Source organism: Cannabis sativa, chromosome 1 (genome assembly GCF_029168945.1).
Source record: "Cannabis sativa cultivar Pink pepper isolate KNU-18-1 chromosome 1, ASM2916894v1, whole genome shotgun sequence".
In the NCBI taxonomy this organism is placed as follows: Eukaryota; Viridiplantae; Streptophyta; class Magnoliopsida; order Rosales; family Cannabaceae; genus Cannabis; species Cannabis sativa.
Genome location: NC_083601.1, coordinates 47,513,135 through 47,538,371, shown reverse-complemented (window position 1 = coordinate 47,538,371; position 25,237 = coordinate 47,513,135). Strand labels below are relative to the sequence as shown.

General features: G+C 32.4%; 4 protein-coding genes across 6 annotated transcripts; 1 reads left to right on the top strand and 3 right to left on the bottom strand.

Annotated features, from left to right (window-relative positions):
- The first annotated feature begins 518 nt into the window (after positions 1-518).
- Positions 519-5,002, top strand: LOC115707953 (putative cyclic nucleotide-gated ion channel 7). The gene is made up of 8 exons (XM_061118430.1): positions 519-742; positions 950-1,101; positions 1,272-1,866; positions 1,965-2,177; positions 2,251-2,558; positions 2,965-3,076; positions 3,164-3,400; positions 3,637-5,002. The coding sequence occupies exons 2-8, from the start codon at positions 1,043-1,045 to the stop codon at positions 4,345-4,347; spliced, it is 2,235 nt and encodes a 744-aa protein (XP_060974413.1). The 5' UTR covers positions 519-742; positions 950-1,042; the 3' UTR covers positions 4,348-5,002.
- Positions 4,434-11,413, bottom strand: LOC115707940 (transcriptional repressor ILP1). 2 transcript variants are annotated; one of them, XM_030636050.2, is made up of 9 exons: positions 11,255-11,389; positions 11,068-11,184; positions 10,545-10,613; positions 8,323-9,576; positions 7,310-7,477; positions 6,072-6,751; positions 5,654-5,936; positions 5,114-5,406; positions 4,434-4,999 (listed from the first exon to the last, which is right to left on the bottom strand). In XM_030636050.2, exons 4-9 carry the CDS (start codon positions 9,556-9,558, stop codon positions 4,807-4,809), a joined length of 2,853 nt encoding a protein of 950 aa, XP_030491910.2. In that variant the 5' UTR covers positions 9,559-9,576; positions 10,545-10,613; positions 11,068-11,184; positions 11,255-11,389; the 3' UTR covers positions 4,434-4,806. The 2 variants fall into 2 exon arrangements, with proteins under 2 accessions (XP_030491910.2, XP_030491911.2); XM_030636051.2 differs by lacking the exon at positions 11,068-11,184 and having other exon boundaries at positions 11,255-11,413.
- A 3,407-nt stretch (positions 11,414-14,820) lies between these two features.
- LOC115707939 (uncharacterized) lies at positions 14,821-17,039 on the bottom strand. Of its 2 annotated transcripts, none has more exons than XM_030636045.2 (3): positions 16,889-17,039; positions 15,270-15,508; positions 14,821-15,108 (listed from the first exon to the last, which is right to left on the bottom strand). In XM_030636045.2, exons 2-3 carry the CDS (start codon positions 15,450-15,452, stop codon positions 15,016-15,018), a joined length of 276 nt encoding a protein of 91 aa, XP_030491905.2. In that variant the 5' UTR covers positions 15,453-15,508; positions 16,889-17,039; the 3' UTR covers positions 14,821-15,015. The 2 variants fall into 2 exon arrangements, with proteins under 2 accessions (XP_030491905.2, XP_030491906.2); XM_030636046.2 differs by having other exon boundaries at positions 16,745-17,029.
- A 3,625-nt stretch (positions 17,040-20,664) lies between these two features.
- On the bottom strand, positions 20,665-24,305 carry LOC115707938 (protein LPA3). The gene is made up of 12 exons (XM_030636044.2): positions 23,868-24,305; positions 23,507-23,537; positions 23,084-23,176; positions 22,932-22,994; positions 22,589-22,700; positions 22,422-22,507; positions 22,272-22,330; positions 22,089-22,191; positions 21,951-22,011; positions 21,783-21,865; positions 21,126-21,206; positions 20,665-20,994 (listed from the first exon to the last, which is right to left on the bottom strand). Exons 1-12 carry the CDS (start codon positions 24,200-24,202, stop codon positions 20,935-20,937), a joined length of 1,167 nt encoding a protein of 388 aa, XP_030491904.2. The 5' UTR covers positions 24,203-24,305; the 3' UTR covers positions 20,665-20,934.
- Positions 24,306-25,237: the final 932 nt, after the last annotated feature.

Genomic DNA, 25,237 nt, shown 5'->3' with positions numbered 1-25,237 from the left:
TGTTACCAAACGGCACCTATATATTTTTTTTTTTTGGAAAATTTATGCAAACCATTTAAAATTGCTTTTTTTTTTAATTTTTTTTTTAACGAAAGGTTGGTTTTTAATTTTTTTAATTACATCTTTTCAGAAAACAATGTTATTTTTAAGAAACATGGTATAATGCAGCAGCAACCACTTTAAAAATTTTGAGACTGAAATTTATTATTACTATTTTTTGAGATGGAAATTAATTATTATTTAATTTTATTTGAAATGGTATTACTATTTGGTGTGAAAAGTTAAGTTTTGTCCTTAAATAATAATATAAAAATTAAGGATGTACTCAAAAGACACGTGTGCCAAAAAAGACTCAAAAGAAGGACACTTAAATAAATAAAATAAAAATAATGTAGTTATATAATTATATGTTTTTGTCTTTTAACGGTTATAACGGTAAAACTATCTCTTCCAAAACAAACCTTCCCAATTACATGCAAAATCTCTCTCTTCTTCTCCTTTCTTAATTTTTGCAGATCAAACATTATTAACTTTTTATTTTCCTTTTCTCTTTCAACCTAGAAATCGAGCTACCTGCTTTCTTATTTTATCATTTTTTTTTTCTTTTTTTAACAATGAACATTCATTGATAATAATTATCATTTCAAATATACATATATATATAAATTCAAATAAATATATAGATTTACGGTTCTGAGATTTCAACACCAATATTTGGAACCACGTAAAAGGTGGTGGCAACGTAAGAAATTCTTATTATCTGATTTTATTTATTTGTGATTATGTTCAAATTTCATTTATTTATTCAGATTGAAATTTCTTTAGGCAAAAAGTATTATGTGGGATGTTGATAATTGATTAATCACAATTAGCAATCTTTATTTATAAAAAAGAAAGATCATAGATTGAAATAAAGAGGGTATTGATTTTGATCTTTGTTTCTTGTTAGTAGGTGATTTAAATTGGAAAAAATTAAAAAGAAAAAAAGTTTGATTCTTAATCCTTGGAAATCTGGTGTGGTACCTATGTAACCAAATCAAAAATGTTTGATTGTGGATACAAGTCTCAGTACATTGGTGGCCAAAGACAAAAATTTGTAAGGTAACATAATCAAGTTTCACTCTTTGTTCTTAGAATTTGTTAAGGTAGATTGTTCTATTTCAAAATCAATTGGCCACGAGAAGAGAAGAAAAGAGTAGCTCATTTATCTTATATATGGTATTTTTTCGTGAGACTAATTCTAATGATAATGTGATTGAAAACATTTGTAGGTTGGATGAGCTAGAGTCTACATTGTCAGTGACAGCTCCCAGTGCCACCGAAATGAAGCGTTGTAAATTCAATCTCGACGGATTACCATTACCCTTCACCGGTCGATCAAAGAAAAATGCATCGAAATCATTTAGGTATGGAGTGAAGAAAGGTTCAGATGGACTTTTAACATTTGGTAGATCATTAAGAAGTGGAGTAACAAGAGCAGTTTTCCCAGAAGATCTTAAAGTTTCTGATAAAACTATATTTGATCCTCAAGATAAATCCCTCTTGTTATGGAATAGACTCTTTGTTATATCTTGTATCTTAGCAGTTTCTATTGATCCTTTCTTTTTCTACCTTCCTGTTTTCAACCATAAATCATTTTGTCTTGGAATGGATACAAAATTAGCTGTTACAACCACAACTCTTCGAACTGTTGTAGACATTTTCTTCCTTATTCGAATGGCTCTTCAGTTCAGGACAGCTTTTATTGCCCCATCATCTCGAGTTTTTGGAAGAGGTGAACTTGTCATTGATCCTCATCAGATAGCTATGAGATATTTACAACGTTATTTCATTGTTGATTTCCTCTCTGTGCTTCCCTTTCCACAGGTTTGGACACAACAAAAAACCACCCGAAATTTGATCAATAAGATACTCAAACCCCTTTTGATGTAAATGATTACTAAGTAAGTTTAATGCTATTGCAGATTGTAGTTTGGAAGTTTCTTCAGAGATCAAAAGGCTCAGATGTTTTGACAACCAAACAAATGTTGTTATGCATTGTCTGTTTACAGCTCTTACCAAGATTTTTTCGGTTAATACCGTTAACTTCAGACCTTAAAAAAACAGCTGGTGCTTTTGCTGAAAGTGCTTGGGCTGGTGCTGCTTATTACTTGCTCTGGTTTATGCTCTCTGGTCAAGTAAGCATTTTTATAACACTATACCCGCCTTAGCTTAGGTTCGGCCCTGCTAAAATCTGTAGCCATTTCACAGGTAACTGGGGCTATCTGGTACTTACTAGCTGTAGAACGAAACGACACGTGTTGGAGGGAAGCTTGTCACCGCAGTGGAAAATGTAAGATAGATTTTCTGTACTGTGGGAACAAACACATGGAGGGTTACAGTGATTGGCAAGGCATCAGTGAACAGGTTCTTAACACTCATTGTTCTGTTGCTCCTGATTCACCATCACAATTCAAGTATGGAATCTACACTCAAGCTATAGCTTCTGGCATTGTTGAATCGAGGAACTTTTTCTCAAAGTTCTGCTATTGTTTATGGTGGGGAATGCAAAACTTGAGGTGCATTACCTTTCTTTTCTTCTTTACAGTACTTAAAAAAGACAGGTTTGAGTAGCATTTATGCAAGGCCATTTAAGATTTTTCTCCCGACCTATGTATTACTATATCTCCTGAATTTTTCATTGAAAATAGTATCCGAACTATTCATAAAGTGATATCAAATTAGTTACACAAGTGCATCGTAGCGTTGATATGACAATTATCTAAACAGTCATGTTATCGTTTTGTTTGCCATATTTGACCGGTAACAAAACTTGAAAGAATGACTAGTTTACAACACTGTGTATTTCGAGGACCATTTTAAACGGGTTTAAAATTTAAAAGACACAATAATGCATAAGTTATAGTTCGGTGACAAAAATCCTAAATAGGGTTTAATGCTAATATTGTATTTGATATTGTGCAGTACACTTGGTCAAGGGCTTCAAACAAGTACCTACCCTTTAGAGGTTTTGTTCTCCATAGGAATAGGTATAGCAGGGCTCATCCTTTTTGCTCTTCTAATTGGAAATATACAGGTAAAGTTTTCTTTAGTTACAACAAGTCAATTGTAGCTGTTTTACTATGAAGATCAGTTTTTGAAAAGTTTTTGGCAATTTTCACAGACTTACCTTCAATCCATCACAATTCGGCTCGAAGAGATGAGGATCAAAAGGCGTGATTCCGAGCAGTGGATGCATCATCGCCTGCTACCACAAGAGCTCAGGGAAAAAGTTAGGAGATATAATCAGTACAAATGGTTGGAGACAAGAGGTGTAGATGAAGAAAGCATTGTTCAGAGTCTACCTAAAGATCTCAGGAGGGACATCAAACGACACCTTTGTTTGAACTTAGTTAGAAGGGTAAGTATAAGGGTGGCAATTTGTGTTCGTGTCGTGTTGAGAGTTAAGTATTATAAGCAAATGTCAAAACCAAACCCGACCCATCTATTAAACGTGTCGAAAACTCAAACCCATTCCCATCCCATTTATAAACGAGTTGATCTGGCCCCATCTATTTAAATGACTCAGTTTAATAAATAAGTTAGTCGTGTCAACCCGAAAATGACTCAAACTCCTTTATTTCATGGAATATGCAGGTTCCTCTTTTTGCCAACATGGATGAGAGGCTGCTTGATGCCATTTGTGAGCGTCTGAAGCCAAGTTTATACACAGAAAGTACCTATGTAGTCAGAGAAGGTGACCCAGTTAATGAGATGCTATTCATTATAAGGGGTCGTTTAGAAAGTGTGACTACAGATGGTGGCAGGAGTGGATTTTTCAACAGAGGTTTATTGAAAGAAGGGGATTTTTGTGGAGAAGAGCTTCTAACATGGGCACTGGATCCAAAAGCTGGTTCCAATTTACCTTCATCTACTAGAACAGTAAATGCCATGACTGAAGTAGAGGCTTTCGCCTTGGAAGCAGAGGAGTTGAAGTTTGTTGCTACTCAGTTTAGGCGTCTTCATAGCAGACAGGTTCAGCATACCTTCCGTTTCTACTCGCAGCAGTGGAGAACTTGGGCTGCTATCTTTATTCAAGCTGCATGGCGACGCTATGCCAGGAGAAAAATGGCTGAAAGAAGGCGTAAAGAGGAGGAAGAAGAAGAGTATGGCTATAGCGAAGAAGACGATGAAAGGACTTTAGGTAACAGAAGTAACAGTTCTTCTAGGCTTCGTGCCACCATCCTTGCTTCTCGCTTTGCAGCAAACGCGCTTCGTGGTCGAAGGCTTCGCAGTGAAAGTAACCGGGGTTTAGTGAATCTGCAGAAACCCCCTGAACCTGACTTTTCTGCTTGTGATGCTGATTAATTGTTTTTTGTTTACTATATAGAATTAAATGTTGTACATCACTGAAAATGACTCAAGACTGTTGAAAAGAGTAATTTATGTAATAATTATATAATAATGTAAGATGTCACTTGTCTTAAACCTCACTTGGGGCGGAGGAATACCTTGATACACAAAAATTTAGTCACATCAACAGACTCCACTCCCTACACAACTCTAGGAAGGAGAAATTCTCAAAATGTTTCGTTCTAAAGACCGATGTGACTGTCCAAAATCTGACTCTCACAAATGTCTTCCGCCGGACTCTCAATTCTTTCGAAGATTCTACTATTTCTCTCGTTCCAAACAGCCCGCAATATGGCCAATAGTGCGGTCCTCCACAGACAAATATAATTTTTCATTATGTGTGCAATGTCATTTCCACTTTTTCAAACTCTCGAGCTGTTTCCTCTTTAGCTTCTTCTTATGCTTGTTTACAAATTACAAGGCCTCTTTAAGATGGAAGTTCCTAGCTATATCCCTAGCACTGTCATACTCATTAAGCTCAACCAGCATCTTCTTTATCCGGCGTGCAAGTCCGTTAGTGTCACTCTCGCTTACACCCGAGGCACGTTTCTTCTCGAGAGTTTTTCCGAGTTGTAGAACATAATCCACCAAGGGTTGCAACTTGCGTCTGCACATTTATTTTAAAAGAGATTAATATCATATTTGAACTGTTTACTGCATTTTGGTTTAGTGTAATTTGAAATAGGTAAGAATGAACTACAAAATTTCACAGCCTTCTTACCTGTGATCCCAACTGGTGACGCTTGGACCTGCCCATACCCCAAATAACGAAGCAACTACCCTTTCAGTTCTCGTAATTGCATCATGAACGTTTGCTGCAATACTTCGAACATGAGGTAGAACTTTTCCGCACAAAAGCTCATCAAGAGCAAGCTTTTCCAAAACTGGCAGTGCTAAGATTTCTTTCCACAAGCAAATGTTTTTCATCAAACGGACAGACATGCCAAATCGATATGCTGCAACTTTTGCAGCATTAGGCACAGCTTGCATAACGTGTGGACTCCATGTTGGGACCTATAAGGTGAAAATAATAAACAAAACAATTTATCTTTCCTTTCAAAAAAACTTAAAACTTTATCAACTACACGATAGGAAAGCAAACACATAAACAAATATGCAAAACATAAAGAATGTGAACAATACTTGTCTCAATGCATTGTTCCTTTTTTTTTTACAAGGAAACATTTGTTCCAAAAAAAATAAAGGACACATGAAAATTTATGTGGCTGCATATTTAAGCATGCGTTTAAGAATGTATTACCGTAAGATTGTCAACAGCATCAGCTAGACGAGTTCTAATAGCAACTAATAAATCAGCGAGAGCATCACTAGAAGCTGGCACATAATCTGTTACCAAGCTTGTGGCCGCAACTGCGTTCTTTGTCTCTTGTGTACTAAGCATATCCCAGCAATAAACAATTTCATGATGCAAAATAGGGAGGGCAACCTTTTCCACCAGTTCAGGAACAAGGTTAGCATCAGCATCATCATGTGTGAAACCACTCCCATCTTCTGGCAAACCATAATCCATTAATAATGAATGCCTGAATAAGGAGAAAACAAACTCAGCACATTTAAAGAATTAAAAGCATGCAGGTTATTAGTAATACCAAATGATACAAGGAAACCAAGCTAGAAAGGCATTTGTAATAGATAAACAATTAGGTAAAGTAACATACCACTTCATATTTAAGAAATCTGTTTTCTCGTGGAGTGGATCCCACTTCAACAGTTCCAGCCTCACGTAGGGAGAAAATATAGAAGGAACACTTAATGACATATAAGAATCTCTGTACGTGGATAAGTAATCTCTCTTCCACTCTTCAAGCCTTTCTTTAACTACTGAAAGTTGGGAATATTCTTCAGATGCATCACTAAAAATTTGATCAGCAGTATGGAGCAATGTTTCAAATTGTGACTTGTACGCTGTACTCTCACTGTCACTCTCATCTGTGCTCGATTCTCCTTCAATTCTTTGATAGGGGACATCCACATCCATTGTCGATAACCTCTTAGAATCAAACCGAGCTTTTCTGCGTCGGCGAGCCTCAGCCCTCCCTTTCATCTCCATACGTTTCTGCAGGTTCACATCTCTGCCATATTCATCTAATTTCACTGGTAGATTTGCTTGCTCACTTAAAGCAGAAGACGCAGCTTGTGCAGCAATCTTGGCTGCTGCAACTATGTCAGCACTGCCACCTTTTTGGCTAAGAACAGACATTGCTGCATTAACCTCTGCCTCCACCCCTGTCATTTCATCCTCGTTATCTGCAACTCTTCTTTCGACTATAGCCGATGCCCGATTTTCATGGAGCTTCTGCATTTGCTCTTCAAGTTCCTCAATATAGGGTGCTTTATGCTGTAAAGTGTTAAAGCAAACCATTAAGTACGGGTCATTGAAGACCAACACACCACAGACATCCTAAATAATATGAAATATTGACTAGGAAAGAAAAAAGGATCTTGACAATAGCATCTTAAGGCACGATTATGTGAAAAAAAAAAAGGAAGTATAAATAGCAATGAGAACAATTAAAGCACTAACAAAAAGATATTTCTGCTGCAAAGGGCTGCCAGTCAAAATGAAAGTGAATGTATTTTTTGTTAATGAATCAAGCGATCAGAAGACGTCAAAGTGAGACTCTTGGACTTGAATAAATGACCAAAATAATGCACTTAAATAAATAAATGGGAAACTTCCATAAATCAGTCTTCCTTCAAAACCTACCTCAGATTACAAAGTAAAAAACATATATATTTGTAAAACCCTCAACTGATTTGAGAAAGTAACTACTCATATGCTTGTTTGTGTTATATTAAGTCAACAAGAAGGAAAACTGAAAGTGAAAGTGAAAGGGAGGGAGAATGGATAGATAAGAAAGCCTTGATAATTACTCTTCCAAATTTAAATTCTCACCTGAAGAAAGTCACATATAAGAGAAACAAAATTTCGAAGTCTTTGCATGTATTTGTACTTCTCATCAGCAGCAGACAGAGATTTCTCAAGGGCAGTGATATTCAATAGTGAAGCAGATAAATTTTCATCAGCCTTATTCAATGACAGCACAGTTCTGCCATGAGTTTCCTGAGCAGAGAAAAACAAAATAAGTTTACTCCATTTCCATGATAAAAGCACATAAGACTACAAGCATGTCTTGCCGAAGTTCTATTTTTTATTTGTTTGAAACAAGAACCCCACCTAACCAAAAGGGAAAAGTGAATTCCATTATAGAGTCATATGCAATATACAAAAGATGCATGTACGGTTCTACAATATTTAAGAACTAGTGAACTACATGGGTGGTCAAGAGGGATGAATATTGGAGCTTGTGGGAGCAAACCACACAACAGACCATTTCAGCAATCCCTCCTGGGTGTCTTGCAACTCTTGCCAAAGATTGTTCGATTAACTAAAGTCGCAGAAAAAAGCAAGAGCCATGCTACAAATATTAATCTAAGTAAAGAATATAATTTGATCTTAGCAACCGTTTTTGTATTTACGAAGTTGTCCAATCTCAACTGAAAATGCAAACAGCTTTCTAACCTCGCTTCCATATTGTTCTAGTTTTTTTTTTTTTTAATGTTTTCTCATCATTGATACTGCATAATTTTCTTTAACATCTTTTTCTTGGTTTGACAGAGTTGAGTGTCCAAATTTTCTTGAACAATTAAACATGCCCCACAATTCAACTTGGTTATCAATGCTGTCTAATAGAAACAATACTAAAATACTTTCAATGCTGTCCCATAAGACAACAATTAACACAACACGGAACAAAAAGAAAGAATCTGCACATGAAAACCATTACACGGCAAATATTCAAGATATAATAAATCCAATAATCCATCCCTCATAAGTTCTAACTCTAAAACAAAATGGCATGCTTGAGTATGAAATTCACTTTGGCCTAAAGTAACAATTTTTAGTACCTTTAGTCTCCTCACGTTATCTAGCAAAGCTTTCCTGGCAATATCAGCTTGCTGAGATATCGACATCATGCCCGAACCTTGTGATGCTCCAAGTGACCCACCTATGCTAGTACTAGATGGTATAGTTTGGGACATTGTTGGGTAGGTAAACTTCTGTTGGGGCACACTTTGAACCACAGGAACATTACTGCCAACTCTACTAACTCCATCATCAATCCTCTTCCCTAACCCTTTCCTAAACTGTTCTTCCTCCCAAATCTTTTCCTCCTCGTCATCTTCGTCGTCCTCTGAAATCTCCTTCCTCAACCCCAAATCCGTTGCTCCATCATCCACATCAAAAACACCCTTCTTTGGTCCATCCACCTTCTCCCCGACCAATGCAATGCGGCTTAAATTCTCCGGCTCCTCATCGCTCAAACCCTCCGCTGCGCCGTGGTTGCTCCCGCCATCCAAGGAAATAAAGTCTGGCGCCGCTGCTCTTGACTGTCGCATTCGTTCCCTCTTCGCCCGAATAGCATTTATAGTTGCTTGATCAGGAATCAATGAATCTTTATCCTTACCTTTCCCAATCCCCATTGAAGCCAATCGAGCCTCAGCATCGTCTTTGTCCTTCCTAAATAAACTAGCCCCTTTCTCTTCACCCCGATCATCATCCGAGTCCAATGCATCCGCTTCTTTCTCCTTCTCCGATAAGGAACTGGTAGGCTTGACCAAGCCCTTTAACACAATGATGGGTTCAGACGAGGGTTTCGATTCTGAAGAGGGTCGAGAGCTGACAAGCATTCGAGTATTCTTCTGGAGTTCACGGAGAGCTTCTTTTGTGTAAGTACCCGCTTGGGGTTGGACATTGGAAGTCATAGAAGGAGAAGCAGAAGAAGAATGACCCAAACGGTCTTTAAGTGTGGTCATCTTGTGTGAGGAGGAGAGCTTATTATTACGAGAAGAGGGCTTGTTCTTATTGGAGGGTTTCGAAGATGGGCGAGAAGGGATTTCATTCTCTTCATCATCAGCAAAGCTGAGGAGCTTCGGAGCTTGATTAGTGGGCTTCTTGGCCTTGGTGACTGCCATGGAAGTGGAGATCGAGGAGGGTTTCGAAGAAGACTTGGAATTGGTGGTTGTAGTAGTAGTAGAAGTTTTTGCAGTTGTTGACGGTCCATTGTTGTTGTTGTTGTTGTTAGAGTCGTCTTCTTCATCGTCTCCAGCACGACGGCGGAAGTTTCTAGCTCTGCTGGTCATGGATAGGACTGTACGTCACTACACCAAAATTAACTTTTAGTAACACTGAAAATTAAATACTGAAAAATGTCATATTTAGTGACTTTTAGTAACATTTATAGCTTTTATAACATTTCGAATGTCACTAATAAATTTTTATATGTTACTTTTTATATTATAAATGATTTTAGTGACATTTTAAAATTGTTACTAAAATAATTAAAACAAATCTAATAAGTTTGCCAAACATTTGAAACACCACTTAATATCTGAAATGAGAAGGATTGCAGTCACAAAATAAATCAAAGAAATAGATTACTGTCTAATTTCAAAATCAGCTATGCGAGTAAACTCATGCAGAAGTTGCTAGTATCTTTTTTATGCTATGATGACTATTAATCTCTTATCTGTGGAATAAAACAGAGAGGTCCTTAACATATATACATTAGGGTTGTACATCAGTCATTGTGGTTAGTTTTTACTACATATTTTCCAACCCAATGTAAAGAACGGGTTGCAAAAGTCTAAGTGCAATCCACCCAAATAAAGAAAAAAAATGTGTAAACCAACCAAACTTTTAATTTTTTTTTTTATAAATTCAGCTCAATTATGGTCCTTCTCTTGATGGACAACAAAGCCTTTATAAATATACACATAAAATGTTTGAATTCATATTGGTAAAAAAAAGGAGCAGAAAAGATTAGAGTGAATCAATGATACTGAATTCCTAACAGATTATGTTTATCTGAATTTATAGAATAGATACATTTTCTCCCAAGTGTCAAAAGTCTAACTTGTTTTAGTAAAAGCCAAAAAAAGTAAAAACAGAGTAAAAGTTATACAACAAACTCTTAATTGTCATGATGAGGAAATAATTATATGCACAATAACATGGTTATTCAAATTAATCATTCTATCAGTAAGCAGATTACATTGACAAAAATTAAAGTTTATTGACAATCATATAATTAAACAACACAAAAATAAGGAAAATCAAAATTAAATACCTGTTTGGACCTTGGAGGAGTACTCAAATTGCTGAAACAGAAGCAAATACTAAATCCTTGCTAATGATTCTGCTTGCAAGTCAAAAAGTACCCAAAATTAACTCAGTCTCAATTCTTCAAAATTCAAATAGGAAGATCAAACTCATACTTCCTAAACAAATTAAACAAAATAATTAACCCAACTTGAAAGAACTTATAAATACAAAGCATTTGCAAGAGTTAATCTTTACTTCAATTAGTAGAAATGAATCTCTAACAACGATTAAATTGAATTAACAAGACTTTGAAACTAACTAAGGCATCATAGATAGTCAGTCAGTTTAACTGAGATTATGCTTATCAAAACAAAAGAAACCCAAAGTCTAATTGGAATAAACAAATCATCATGTAGACAGAAAAACAATTATATTTTCATTTGAACATTATTACAAACACTTGGTGGCCACTTAATGATCAATACACAGCAAATATGTTTAAAATCACTACTAATAAATGAAAATACTCAAAATTTTCAGATGCAAACCAAAAATTTCAGCCTCGGTTAGTCGATTGCATGAGTAAATGCAGAATAAGTGATGATGGGTAAAAGCGACCGGAGAAGTGGGTGGAGGAACGACGACAGACAGGCACACCCTTAACCCTATTACCACAAAATTCTCCTCAGTACTCGAATTGGGTAGATAACATTTACAGAAAGAGAGAAAATGTACCCTTTGATGGACTGAGATTCTAAGAAGAGATGGAGTCGAGAAGGAAAGGGATGCGCTACAAGGAGAGAGAAGAGAATTGAGTGAGTTTTTTTAGGGTTGTTTTTTTTTATTTTTATTTTTTTATTTTTTTAGGGAAAAGACTTTCAGGATTGCAAATAGGGAGTGTTCGCAGTTGTGGGTTTAGGTTATTTTTTTTTTTTAAGACTAATTAGAAATTTTTCTCCCCAACTTTAACATATACCAACTCATGCTCTTGAACTTTTTTGGCCGTTCAAAATTCCCCTTCAACTATTGAGATTGTTAAATTTAAGGACTTTTGTCTAATTTCATTCAATTTTACTATTTCAGGTATTAAATCATGCTCCCGAGACTTTGATATCTACCAAATCATGCCCCTCAAACTTTTATATGTATTAAATCATGTCCCTTGAACTTTCATCCATGTTAGAATTTTTTTACAAAATTAGATAACAATCTTTAAATTTAACAATCTTAATAGTTCAGGGAAAATTTTTAATGGTAAAAAAAATTAAAGGGGTATGATTTAGTACATGTCAAAATTTCGGGGGAAAAATCGCTAATTAAGCTTTTTTTAAACCAAGTTGTATATAGTTATTGTAATTTCTTAAACTTTAACCACACTCTAGGAGGCGTTTGGTTGGGAGGAATGAAAATGTAATAATAGGAATGGGAATGGAATAAAATTTAAAATGCATAAAAAAAAATTAATAAAAAAATCATTAAATTTTTTTTCTTGTTACATTAGAATGGTCATTTTTTTTTTTCTAAAAATGGAATAGTCATTCCAGTAAAATGGTGGAAAGAGCGTTCTATTGGAATGTCATTTCAATACTTTAAACTGCAACCAAACAAAGAAATGAAATGAAAATTATTTCTTTTCCATTTTATTCCATTTCATTACCTCCAACCAAACGCCACTTAAGATCTTGAAATCGCGAAAGACTGTAAAATTACAGTGTGGTGCAGTGCATTTTAAGCGGTTTATGTTATTATCACTGGTAAACATTAATATAAAAATTAAAGATTAGTCTAATAAAATTTTAACAATTAAAAAAAATATATATGTCATAATATATATACTAATTAAATTATTATATTAAATTGATTCTAAAAATTATATATTATAACTGGAATTAGACTTACGATTTTAGTTTTTTTTTTTTAATTTTTAAATTTTTTTTATATGTCCGTATATAGTTATATTATATAGAAGTCTACCATGCACCTATAAATAAGGTGTTTCGATAGATCCTTATCTATTTTTGTATACAAATGAGTTTTTTAGTCTTATTTTTTTATGATCGCATACATTATAGTTATTTAAGACTATTTGTAAATTTTTAGAAAATTCAAGTAGTTTACAATGTTAAAAATAAAATTTATATATTTTGTTGCACGTACGATAGTTTTTCTTATATGTGTGGTAAGTACAATTTAAATTTTATTTCTGGCACTATAAACTATTTAAATATTCTAAAAATTTACAAGTGATCTTAAATAACTACAACGTATGTAATATATAAGAATCTACCAAAATAACTATTTAAGGAGTACTACATAAATTTTTTATTATATATATAGATATTATAATAATAAAATATAATTTTTTTTAGATTAAAAAAAAACAAAATATAATTTTTAAAAAAATTTTGGATTGCTTAAATTAATTGGGTGGGTTGAACCTATTTTTTAACTCATCCAATTAACAGATTAAGTGATTTATAATTTTGTTGATTTTTTTCAATTTGATTTGAACAAATTATTTAATTTAGACGGTTTAAGAAATTTTATATACAATTATACATATATATTAATTGAAAAAAAAAACATGTCAGCATAGTAATTCTTTCAGGGAAAGTTGATTGAACAAACGAATTGATCAAACAATAATAATAACATACAAAGAATTGAATATAATTCAAACTCTTAATAATTAATTGGTTTGAGATTTAAAAATTATGTTTTCTAAAAGAGTGTTTTGGAAACAAAAATTTGAATTTTGTATGTGAAATTTTTTTTCTAAAAATATGATTGGTTGTAGTGTAATTTTGTGTTTTTGAGTTTTAAAAAGTTGGATTTGTGATTGGTTGGGAATCTCAAAATAAAAAAGTAAGAGAGTATTTGAAGAGTTTTTAGATTTAATGATTTGAAAACATAGAAAACATAAAATTGTTGTTTTCATTTTTAAGTTTAAAACTCAAAGTCATATTCAAATTTAGTTTTTGAAAACACCATACCAATCAACTATTTTTACGTGGACCCCACCTTTTAAATTTTCAAAAACATAAAATTATTTTCAAATCTCAAACCAATCAAGCCCTAAGTGGCATAAACGAATACCATAAAAAGAACAGCAACAGTCTATTTTTGTTCATCAAAACTACTTATAATATATGATCCCCCAGTTAATACTTTGTTTCTATATGTTATACGTAAATTATGTGGTAGAGAAATAGAAATTGATGGGGAGTTAGTGTATAGACTATAAGATATATTGCCTACAATAACTGCAGTGGAATGTTCTTTGTCTTGTTGTAAAAAACCATTTAGTCTGAACCTAATTAACTCATGTAAATACTTGTTTATAGTTTCTAGTAATTAATCATCATTATTAAAATTAAGCTTATAAGAGCTGGTTCGGTACCTTGTATTATATTGTATTATATAATATTGTATTAATTATATTAATATTATTTAATACAATATTATGTTTGATATTGATCTGTATTAATAGTATGTGTAAAATTATATTATCTTTACTATAAACTTGACTCTAACTCTGACCCCTGTTGAGGAGCAAGCCAGGGTTCGAATTCGGAATTGAGTTCGAGATCCAAATTCAGGGTTCAGAGATTGGATTTGGGATCCACGTATGGGGTTGGGGTTCAAGTCTGGATCCAAGATCAGGTCCGGATCCAGGTATGAGTTGGGGTCTGGGATCGGGTCTAAAGTTTGAAACCAAGATTCCCAATTGAGATTCTTTTTAAATATTATAATACAAACATATACAAATCATTTGTTATATGTTTTCTCACTCAAATCTCTCTGAAAAACCTTGTAGCATCTACGAGGAAACTCAATATAAAAATTATAATGATTTGGATTTGATGCTTAAATAATTGGATTAGATGATTACTTTTAAAAATAATTATTAATTTTTTTTTATTCCTTTTAAGAAATTATGCAATTTCACTAATACCAATTAACTAGAATAATAGTCTGCAACAAATTAAGGATATCTCCTTACTGAAAACACGACCAGAATTAAAATACAATTATTTAATTATTGGATCAAATTAGTACAAAAAAAAAATTAAAATTTATTCGGATAAGTGCGAAGATTTAGCAACTAAAAAGATTATAATATTGTGGAATACCGTTTAGAATATAATTATCTCTAAATTAATATAACTAACAAAGATCCCATAATTATAGCTACATTATTGTTAAATAAATTAAAAAATAATAGCTTACTAATATTTTTAAATTGAGGCATTGAATCAAGTTAATAGATGTAAATATAATTGTGTGTCTTATTACTGTAATTAATAACAAAAAATGGTTCAATGATGTAATTATTCCTAGATTTAATTTTACATCTGTGCAAAAATTGGCCCAACTATATCACTTATAAAAAAGCAACAGTAAATTTATTTGAAATTATGAACATTGAACATAGCAATAAAAAGTTAAAACAGTGAAAAAAAGTCATCCAATTTGAACACACCTAAAGAAACACCTTAGTTTCCTACTGTTGTTTTAAGGGGCAGAGAACTTTCAACTCCTTCAGCTTCAGCAGTCCTTTCAGCAACAATTTTCGACATTCCAAACATCTGAAAATGAGTGCAAATAACAAATTAGGTTAGTAAAAGCATTTGGCATCAAAATCAAATAAAATCCAGTCTCATATTGTGCCAATCTACTCAAGAAATTATGAACACAGATCACATAATCAATAAACAAACATAGAAACACTATGGTGGGGGGAGTAAACCTTTTGTATGGTCTTCTTAAAGCATGTTTTATGCTCATCCATAGAAGCATTGATGAACTCATCAATGTGATCCTTAACATCTTCCAAGAACGACGCTTCCTCGCTTTTCTTCTTCCGACAAGAAGGAACAGGCGGTTTTGCAACAGATGATTGCTTTTCGGGATGAGTTTTATTTGACTCCATTCTTTATAGTGTCCAATCAGCAACTTATAATTAAAACTCAAAAGCAGCAGAGTTAACTGAAACAATAAATAAAAATAAAAAATCAAATTCACTTTACTGCAACACAAGGAAACAAAAATGGTTTAATTAGTAAATCACAGTTGAATTGGTTTAAAACAGTAACTTGCGCAGTAAGTAACATCAGTTAATAGAATCCCAGTAAGAAAAGAAAGACATTTCAAAAAGACCAACATGAAAATTTAATAAAGTTGAATTTTTCTTTTTGAAAAAGAAAGAGGCCATCGTCTCAAAATATTAGAACCTAGTACATCAGCGTTTTCCACTCCCTACACAGGTCTAGGAATGATAAATTCTCAAAATGTTTGGTTCTAAAGACCCATGTGACTGTCCAGAATCTGATTCTCTCCCATAGATCCTCCGATGAGCTTTCAATTTCTTCAAATATTCTGCTATTCCTTTCAATACATACTTCCTAAATCATGGCCAGTAATGCAGTCCTCCAAAGTATAACCCTTCGTTTTCCTCCCATCAGTTTATTCCTCATGCTACTTCTTAGTTTATGAGGCAATACAAATCACAAGTTTGGATTGGAGACTCACCAAATACTGTTTCCTTTTAAATAATAGTTTGTTTCGTGAATAAAAATTTCCTATTTTCTTTTAGTATTAAATTCTTTTTTATAACACCTCCTTTTTAAAGTATACATACATATAGAGAGGAAGGAGTTCACGTTTAGTTTAGTAAAATTATTGTTTATACTTTCACCTATGTTTTTTTATTATTATTACTAATGATTCTGCTTGCAAGTCAAAAATTACCCAAAATTAACTCAGTCCCAATTCTTCAAAATTCAAATAGGAAGATCAAACTCATACTTACTCAACAAATTAAACAGAATAATTAACCCTACTTGAAAGAACTTATCAATACAAAGGGTATTCAGTAAGAAGCATTTGCAAGAGTTAATCTTTATTTCAATTAGTAGAAATGAATCTCTAACAACGATTAAAATTGAATTAACAAAACTTTGAAACTAACTAAGGCATCATAGATAGTCAGTTTAGCTGAGATTATGCTTATCAAAACAAAAGAAACCCAAAGTCTAATTTGAATAAACAAATCATCATGTCGATAGAAAAACAATTATATATTTTTTTTTCCCAAAAAAACAATTATATTTTCATTTGAACATTATTACAAACACCTGGTGGCCACTTAATGATCAATACACAGCAAATATGTATAAAATCACTACTGAGCAATCAAAATACTCAAAATTTTCAGATGCAAACCAGAAATTGCAGCCTCAATTAGTCGATTGGATGAGTAAATGTAGAATAAGTGATAAAAACTTAGAGATGAGTAAAAGCACAAAATTCTCCTCAGTACTCGAATTGGGTAGATAACATTTACAGAGAGAGAGAGAGAGAATGTACCCTTTTCGGCTGAGAAGGAAGGAGCTGATGATGGTTGAAGGGAAGGAAAGGCGGTGACTCAACGGAGAAGGACTAAGAAGAGATGGAGTCGAGATCTCAGACTTTAGGGATTTGGGATTCAATTTGTTTATGTACAATGTCAATAATTTACACGTGGTTACCACTATTTATTTTAGAGAAATTTAAAAAAAAAAAAGAATTACTAGAATTTGAATTAATTTCTAAAAAAAATATTATCATGAATTTTTTTAAAAAAATACTATTTTTTTATAAAATAATCATAAAATAGTAAATAGAACAATTAAAAATAATAGTAAATTAACTAAAAACAACATTAAAAGTGGAACAACAGAAGAAACTTAACACAGTACACAATATTTTTGAAAAAAAAATACAATTCTTTTTAATATTTTCGTCTCACAATAAAAGAAAAGTGTGAAATTAAAGTATATGGTATAAAAATCTCTTTATTTTATTTTGTGTATTTTTCAAATTATTCATCTGCAGTTTGCTAATATTGGAGTTGGAGGAAAAATTTGTGAATTTGTGGATACATCTTGGTCTCTATTTTCTTTTAAAGCTTTACTTATTTAGCGTTGAATATTTTCTCCAATTATTATACTATTTTTGTTTTTTCAAGTTTGCTATTTAATTTTTTTTGAAGTATTTCTAGTATATGTCATCTCATGAATTAGTTGCAAATGTATTCAGAGTAGATTAAAAACTTGTTTAGATATATTTGGTCCATTTGTTTTGTACATTTTATTTATTTATTTTAATTATTTCTTCATTATTCAAAAATAAATAAAATAATAACACGTATGTATATGATTCTAATGGTTTTTTTTATCTTAGATTCTAATGGGTTGAGATTCAAAGATGCAACAAAGTCATCACAATTGACCCTACTTGAAAGAACTTATCAATACAAAGGCTATTCAATAACTCTATCAACGAAAATAAAAGAGAATTGTAATTTTATAAATATTGGGTATTTATACTATTAAAAAAATTATTGGATTATGTCACTTACAAACTTAAAATTTTAATTATTTATGCTATTATTTACCCAAATAAAATATTTTGGCAAACCTTCTATCTATTTCGTCATACAAAATAATTTTTTAGTCTAATTTTTTTATATATATTATTATAGTTATTTAGGACTATTTGTGAATTTATAAAATTTTTTGAGTAGTTTACAATATCGAAAATAAAATTTACACATTTTGTTGCACTCGCGAAGATGTTTCTTATATGCGTAGTAAATAACTGTTTAAACTTTATTTTCGATACTGTAAACTATTCAGAACTTATTAAAAATTTACAAATAGACTTAATAACTACAACATATGCGTTCATTAAAAAAAAAAATTAAACTATAAAACTCTCATAGATGTCAAAACATGTAAGGATCTACCAGAAGGACCATTTAGAAAGTCTACTATACAAATTTCCTAAATAGTGTACATATATTATTTTCTGAACAAATGAGCAAAACGCAATTAATTCGCAAATTTCATATGAAAAAACATAAACAGACAAAGCCTACAACAAAAATCAAATGACTCATTTGGTAGGCCGTATAAGAGTGGTATATTTCAAGTTGCAACATACATCCAACTAGGAGTGACAAAACAAGTTTCAACACGAACACGACACAAATTTTACAGGTTAGGATCAGAAAAATTAGACGCGGATCAAAATCGAATCAATACTACTGGACACAAAATAAAAAAGAGTCAAACACACACAACACAACTTGCTTAACACGAATTGACACGTTTAATACAATTTTTTTAAAATAAAAGAAAAAATATTAATAATAATATAATTATGTAAAAAAATATACTTAGTGATTTAATATTAAGTTAAAAAAATTTAAATTTAATTTCTTTAAAATGAAATTAAAATATTTTAAAAAATTAATTTTTATTATATAACAAACTATATATACAACATAGATGTATATACGATTTCTAACAAAACTAAATTTATCATTTTTCTCTGCAATTACAGTTTCAATTAGGAATGTCAATCTGGGCTATTTTCGCGGGCCGGGCCGGGCCCTCGGCCCGACGGGCCGACTGTGGCCCGAATTATTCGGGCTCTTCTCGGGCTTCTGGCCCGGCCCGGCCCGGCCCGGCCCGGTATATATTATTTCGGGTCGGGCCCGGCCCGGCCCGGTTTTAAATATTAAAAAAAAACCTAAATCCCTAAAAAAAATCTCAAATTCTAATTGTGGACTCTGTTGTCGCATCTGAACTCTCTAAACCTCTCACTCCTTATTGCAGGTATTTTTTTTTCTACTTGTCGTTTTTGCCCAATTAATATATTATCTAAACATTTAAACGCATTGAAATTGATGACCGGTTTTTGAGTTTTTTATTGGAGGGTTCCTCTTAGTTTTATTATTTATCTATAGTGGTAAGGTTTTATTTTTTAAAATTTGTCTTTATATTTCTGATTGTTTGCACCCATGCGCTCAAACCAAACTATTAATAATTACAATGTTGTCTGTCCCAGAGATTCCAATGATTTTTAGTCTATTCACCCATCCAATGATCCAAAGCATGTGTAAATACACTATACAGATACTATATTCTAAGAACATATTCAAGCCACCAACCTAACTTTATAAAAATGATTTTTAATGTTATATATGTAGTTTACAACTGCTAGTAACAAAAGTACAATCTCAAGCTTTCCTCTATTATGCATAATTGAATCACTCATTTATTCATTATAACAAAAATTCAATTATTCATTAAAAACCTTAGTTTCCAACCTTATCTATTATTAAAGTAAAATTAAAAAAAAAAAATTACCATCACACCCTTATAATTCTCTTCATTAAAAATAAATTGACTTACATAATTATTATAATATTGATTTTAAAACATAATCAAACAATATAATAGTTCTCCCATTACCCATGACTCAAAACAAGACAAAACCAAAAAAAAAAAGAAATCCCTTTTAATAAGGCATGTCATATTGTAATAGTATAATAGTTATAACTAACCACTTCCTAATAATAATAATAATTTTTAGAAAGAAAATAAAAAAAAAGAGGGCAAATAATAATAATAATCAATGGTGAGTTTTGATGCATTATCTACTTTCTCATCAAATTTTCTCTCTCTAAAATAACATAATATATAAAAAATGTGTCTATAATGAATTGTCTCAACCACCACCAAAATTAAATACCCAAATGAAACAAAACAAAATAATAAGTATTCTTAAAAAAAAAAAAAAAAAAAAAAAAAAAAAAAGGGGTCGGGCCTAACCCGGCCCGATTGTCTCGGGTCGGGCTTGACCCGTCAGGCAAAAAAATGATTCGGGCCGGGCCGGGCCGGGCCTAAGTGATGTCGGGCCGGGCCGGGTTTGTGGCGGGCCGGGCCCGGCCCGGCCCGACTGACATTCCTAGTTTCAATAATAGTAAAATGGATTAAAGTGAGTCAACACGAACACAACATGATTTTTTACGAGTCAGATTTAGATTTAAAAAATTAAACACGAGTTAAAAAATAGATTGATACGCCTAACACAAATATAAAAGCGAGTCACATAATATAACACGAACATAAAACAATAACACGTTTTACCACTCTTACATTTAACAAGAAAATAAAACAAATTATTAACCCATCCCCAATTTATTTTGTTCTTTCTGATTTTAGTATATATACTATATTATCTTTCTTATCATCCTAATACATTCCATTTTTTTTTTTTTTTGCAAGAACATTCCAACGTAACAATCAACTGAATTTAAGCATCTTAAACTCAAAGCTTATAATTACTTCCAATGAATTTACCTTGAGAGAGAAAAACCAAAATAAACAAATGAATTTACAAATCATATGGCTCTTCCCAATAGAGTTAAGATTTTAAGGATTACAGCATCTCTCCTTTCAAACCATAAAAGAATTAACTATATTTCAAAGTGTTGATATATCTTGTAAAATTACCAGTATGGTTGTCACAGATTCATAGGAATACACAGACGCATTTTCGATATCTTTGGTTGTTGATCCTGCTCAACTACGCCATTCCGAAGAAGCTTCTAACTCAACATCTTCTTCCCACCAAGTAGCACTCTGAAAAAGAAAAATATGTTTTACATCTAATTAGTGGATCTCAGTTACATGTTTCTCACTCCCATAAATCTCTCTGAAATTGAAATTGTGAAAGATATTCAAAGGGGAAAACTCTATATAAAGAGAGAAACCTTGTAGCCTCTACGAAGAAACTCGAGTGAGCTGCCTTGTTCCTCTTGTAGTCCTAAGACTCTCAATAATTCTTCTTTTGTCTACAAAACACAGTAAAAGATTAGTCCAAACATGTGAAAAGTAAGAGGCTGCTTCAGTTTTCAAAATTGTGTTTTTAAAAATTTAATAGTGTTTTGGCTAATATTTTTTAAAAATATTTTTAGATGATATGAACTCAGTCCACCTCAAACCCGACTCCAAATTTGGACTCGGACCCCGAATCCTAATTTGACCTAGACCCGAACCCCAAACCCAACCCAAGGTCGGTCCAGGGCCAGGTCCGAGATCCGAGTCCCGAGGTCCAAGGTTCAGTGTTTGTATCCGGATCCAGGTCAAGGTCGGGGTCCAGGGTTTAAATGAACATGTTAAACAAAAAAAAATATTTTGAAAATAGAAAACAACATTTTGATGTTTCCTGCTTTCTAGCTTTTTATAACTCGATTTTTCAAAAAACTATTTTTGAAAAATTTGGCCAGACGCACTTTATTAGTTTTTAAAACTTGTTTTCTATTTTTAAAAACTGAAAATATTTTTTAAGTTATACGAAGCCAAATAGCTTCTGAATATCTAGAAATGAACAGAGGAAATGCAGATTGGAGTTGGAGACAAATATTTACTTCGCCTAGAGTGAATCGTGTAGTACTCTCAGCCACACAAGCAAAAGAACTGTCGGTTTGTTTAAGCATTACTTGCCATGGCCCTGAACAATATTGAAGAAAAGATTCAAAAGAACTGACAACAATAGTATGCAAATAAAGCATTAAATTTTCCTCGTAGTTATGTACCGGGGTATTGGCGAAACAGTGCTCCATTGTAGTTAACAATATAAGGGGACACTGCTACTGTCTTAGAAATCAAGAACACAAATGGATATTAATACCGAGCTGAGACATAAGATTAAGGGAAGAGACAGACGCATGTACCTTTGAGTATTCTCTAATTCGAATGTAGAACACTGGAATGAATTGAGAAAGAAATCGGTAATGCAGATCTTTGGGTGGAAATCCCAGAAGACCCAAGTCAGCACTGCAAAGTTAACAGTTTGTTATACTGAAACAGTAAAAGAAATAAGAGTCATTCAATCAAGACCTTTTTAAAGATTTTACCGTAATGTCTCGAGTTCAAGATTAAATAGAAGTGTTGGGGTTGACATGGCGAACTTTTCCTGCAGACATTCACATATTTAGATTAGAGAAAGAAAAGAAACAGAGATCCAAACAATATTTTCACAACGGAATGGAATCGTGGAAACATACCACATACTTCTCTATTGTACCGAGTTCACGCGTGCTGCAATTAATAAATATATAAAGAGAAGGAGGCTCGGTGGATGTCCAACGACCTGCGTTTATAGGAGACGAGAGAAGTAAGATATATGGTATAAAATCACAGAAGAATACTATGTTTTGATCCCAAAACCAACCTTCATTCTCATCTTCAAAATCAAAATCGAGTGTGTTCCTTATCGATCTGAAGAATGAACTGACAGCATCACCAGGAATATCATCCAAGGAACCTATAGTTATACCATCAATCTGAAAGAAGAATATAACACTTAAATCAGAAAAAAGCATTTTACAGATTTCAATATTAGATGTTTTCTTTTACTCTGAAACATCAGTACATTTTAACAAGGTCTAAAGAAATTATCAAATTAAGACCATGAAATATGATACAAACTTACAACCATACATGAACTGTATCATATGCTTAGTCTCAATAGTAAAGCACATTGATTAGTTTAAAGAAGACACATATGTTGTTACCGAGTCTATGGCTGTTCTGAACAACTCTGAGGCCCTGCGCTTTTCTGGTTTATCAGGAAACACCTGAAATGAAAAATAAATTGGAAAATCTCTTCAAATGGAACATGCAAACTAAACAGATACGATACGAATTAAAACAAGACTGTGCTTACAATGCAGGCTCTGGTTTCCCTTCTTTCCTGGAGCTTCCTCACAAGAGCCAAGGCCAATTGAATGTTGGCATCAATGAATTCATCTGAAGATCCCTTTACAATTTTAGGAATTGGAGAAAATCATGTCTCATGTATTCAGATTGATAAGTGTCATGTCATCAATTAGCCATTATCACTGTCAATGATAAGATTGAATCAAGCAATAAAATTGAAAATTTTTGACCTCAAGTCAAGTGTGATAGGGGTGAATTAGAGCCTTCCTAAAAACCCAGTAAAGAACAAACTCACAATCAAGAAATTAAATTATACTAATGACTAATATTTAAAGTTCTCCAATGAGAGGTACATAACAACCAGTTTGATCATACAAACAAATACTTGATGTATTAGTATGTCACCATAAATCTGAGTAGAGCAAAGTACCTTATACGAAGATATGTCGCTTGGCAAGGGCCTTGAGTCACCACCCATTCAAAAAAAACAAAAAGAAAAAAATCTATTAAGGGTCTGTGCAAGCCAATCAAATAATAATGTACAAGTCCGTTCTGAGTCAAATTCAAGTAATGGGCTTCGAAAAAATTCTTAGTAATTTTTATTAGCAAAATAGCTTCCTAGAAAATTTAGCAAAATCGTAAGGGCAACCAAAAATTACACTAAGCAACAATAATGATCGCATTTCAATGTAAATTCAATCTGGTTATTTTGCTAATTTAACATTTTCATATTGTTAGTTTGGCAAATTTCTCGAGTTAAAGGAGAAAAGTACTTAAATTCAATGTCTTACGGGAAATCAATCTCCAAACGGGTCTTTCCATCTTCTAGAGCAAAAGCAAGAGACTTTGCGGCGTCAGTGACGAGAACATCGTACGATTTAGGTTTGTAGAGAGAAACTCCAGCCTTGGGATCGACACCAGGAGTTCGAGAAGCTCGTTCTTCCTTAACACACTGAATTCTGGTGTTGTTCAATAATGGGGATTTGGGAATAGGTTGAGAGGTGGTTAAAGTGGGTGGTGAAGTACAGTGAAACAGAGGTGGGGAAGAGGTTTTACGAAGTGGATAGAGGCTGTGATTGTGAGGAGGTGAAGGTGAGAATGCCATGGTGGGAATGGCCATGGCCATTTTTGTCCGAAGGTTTGGTTATGGAGAATAAGGGAGGGAAATTAGTATCAGAGAAGATTAGACGATAACGAACTTGTAGACTACCTGTGTTCTTATTATTTAGTCCTTATATTTTTTATAATTACAGTTTTGGCCATGTAAATTCTCTTATCTTTCAAAGTAGTCCTCCGTGTTGTTTCAATAGTTTTTCTTAGTTTGAGACTGAGTTGTGTTGTGTGTGTTGGTTTTTTTCTCACATTTTAGAATGAATCATATCATGTGTTTATTAAATAAAATAGTTATAATTCAAATTCTAATTGACTAAAAAATTGTTACATGGTTTAGTAATAATGATTTTGGTGGGAAAATGTGAATTAAAATTTTGGAATGGTAAAATTTTTGTTGAACTCACTAATAAAATTTTGCAATGACAAAATTTTTGTTGGACACTAACAAAAATATAATTACAAAGCAGTATGTTTTTGTATTATAATTTGTTTTTATTTAGTTTTGACAATTTAATTTATTTTTTGTACTATTATATTATTTTTTTCATGATATTTATTGTTACCATTTTATTCTTTCAATTTTTTTTATTTTTCTTTTTGAGTTAATGATAGTTAAAAAAATAACTATAAACTGAAAAATAACATAAAAATAACAAGCAAATGCACATACATACAACAAAATTAGTGTCTCTAATAAACTGAAAATATACACGATAAAAAATTCACATAAACTAAACAACAACTGTATAAAAAAAAAACACGTAAAATAACTATAAAACATCTAAACAACAACATAAAAAATACTATAAAATAACAAAAGGACAACTTGTTTGGTAAAATTGATGCCCAAGTATACACAATTGAATCAAGTAATATAATGATAAAGTATAGTATTGTTCACATGAGAATTGATTGTCAATTATAAATCAATTAATTTTTTGTTTCTATTTGATCAATAATAATTTTGGAGAAAAGTAAATAAACCTAATAATAATTAAAGTTTAGAGAAATAACAATGAGAAAAACAAGAATTATTATGATCATATTG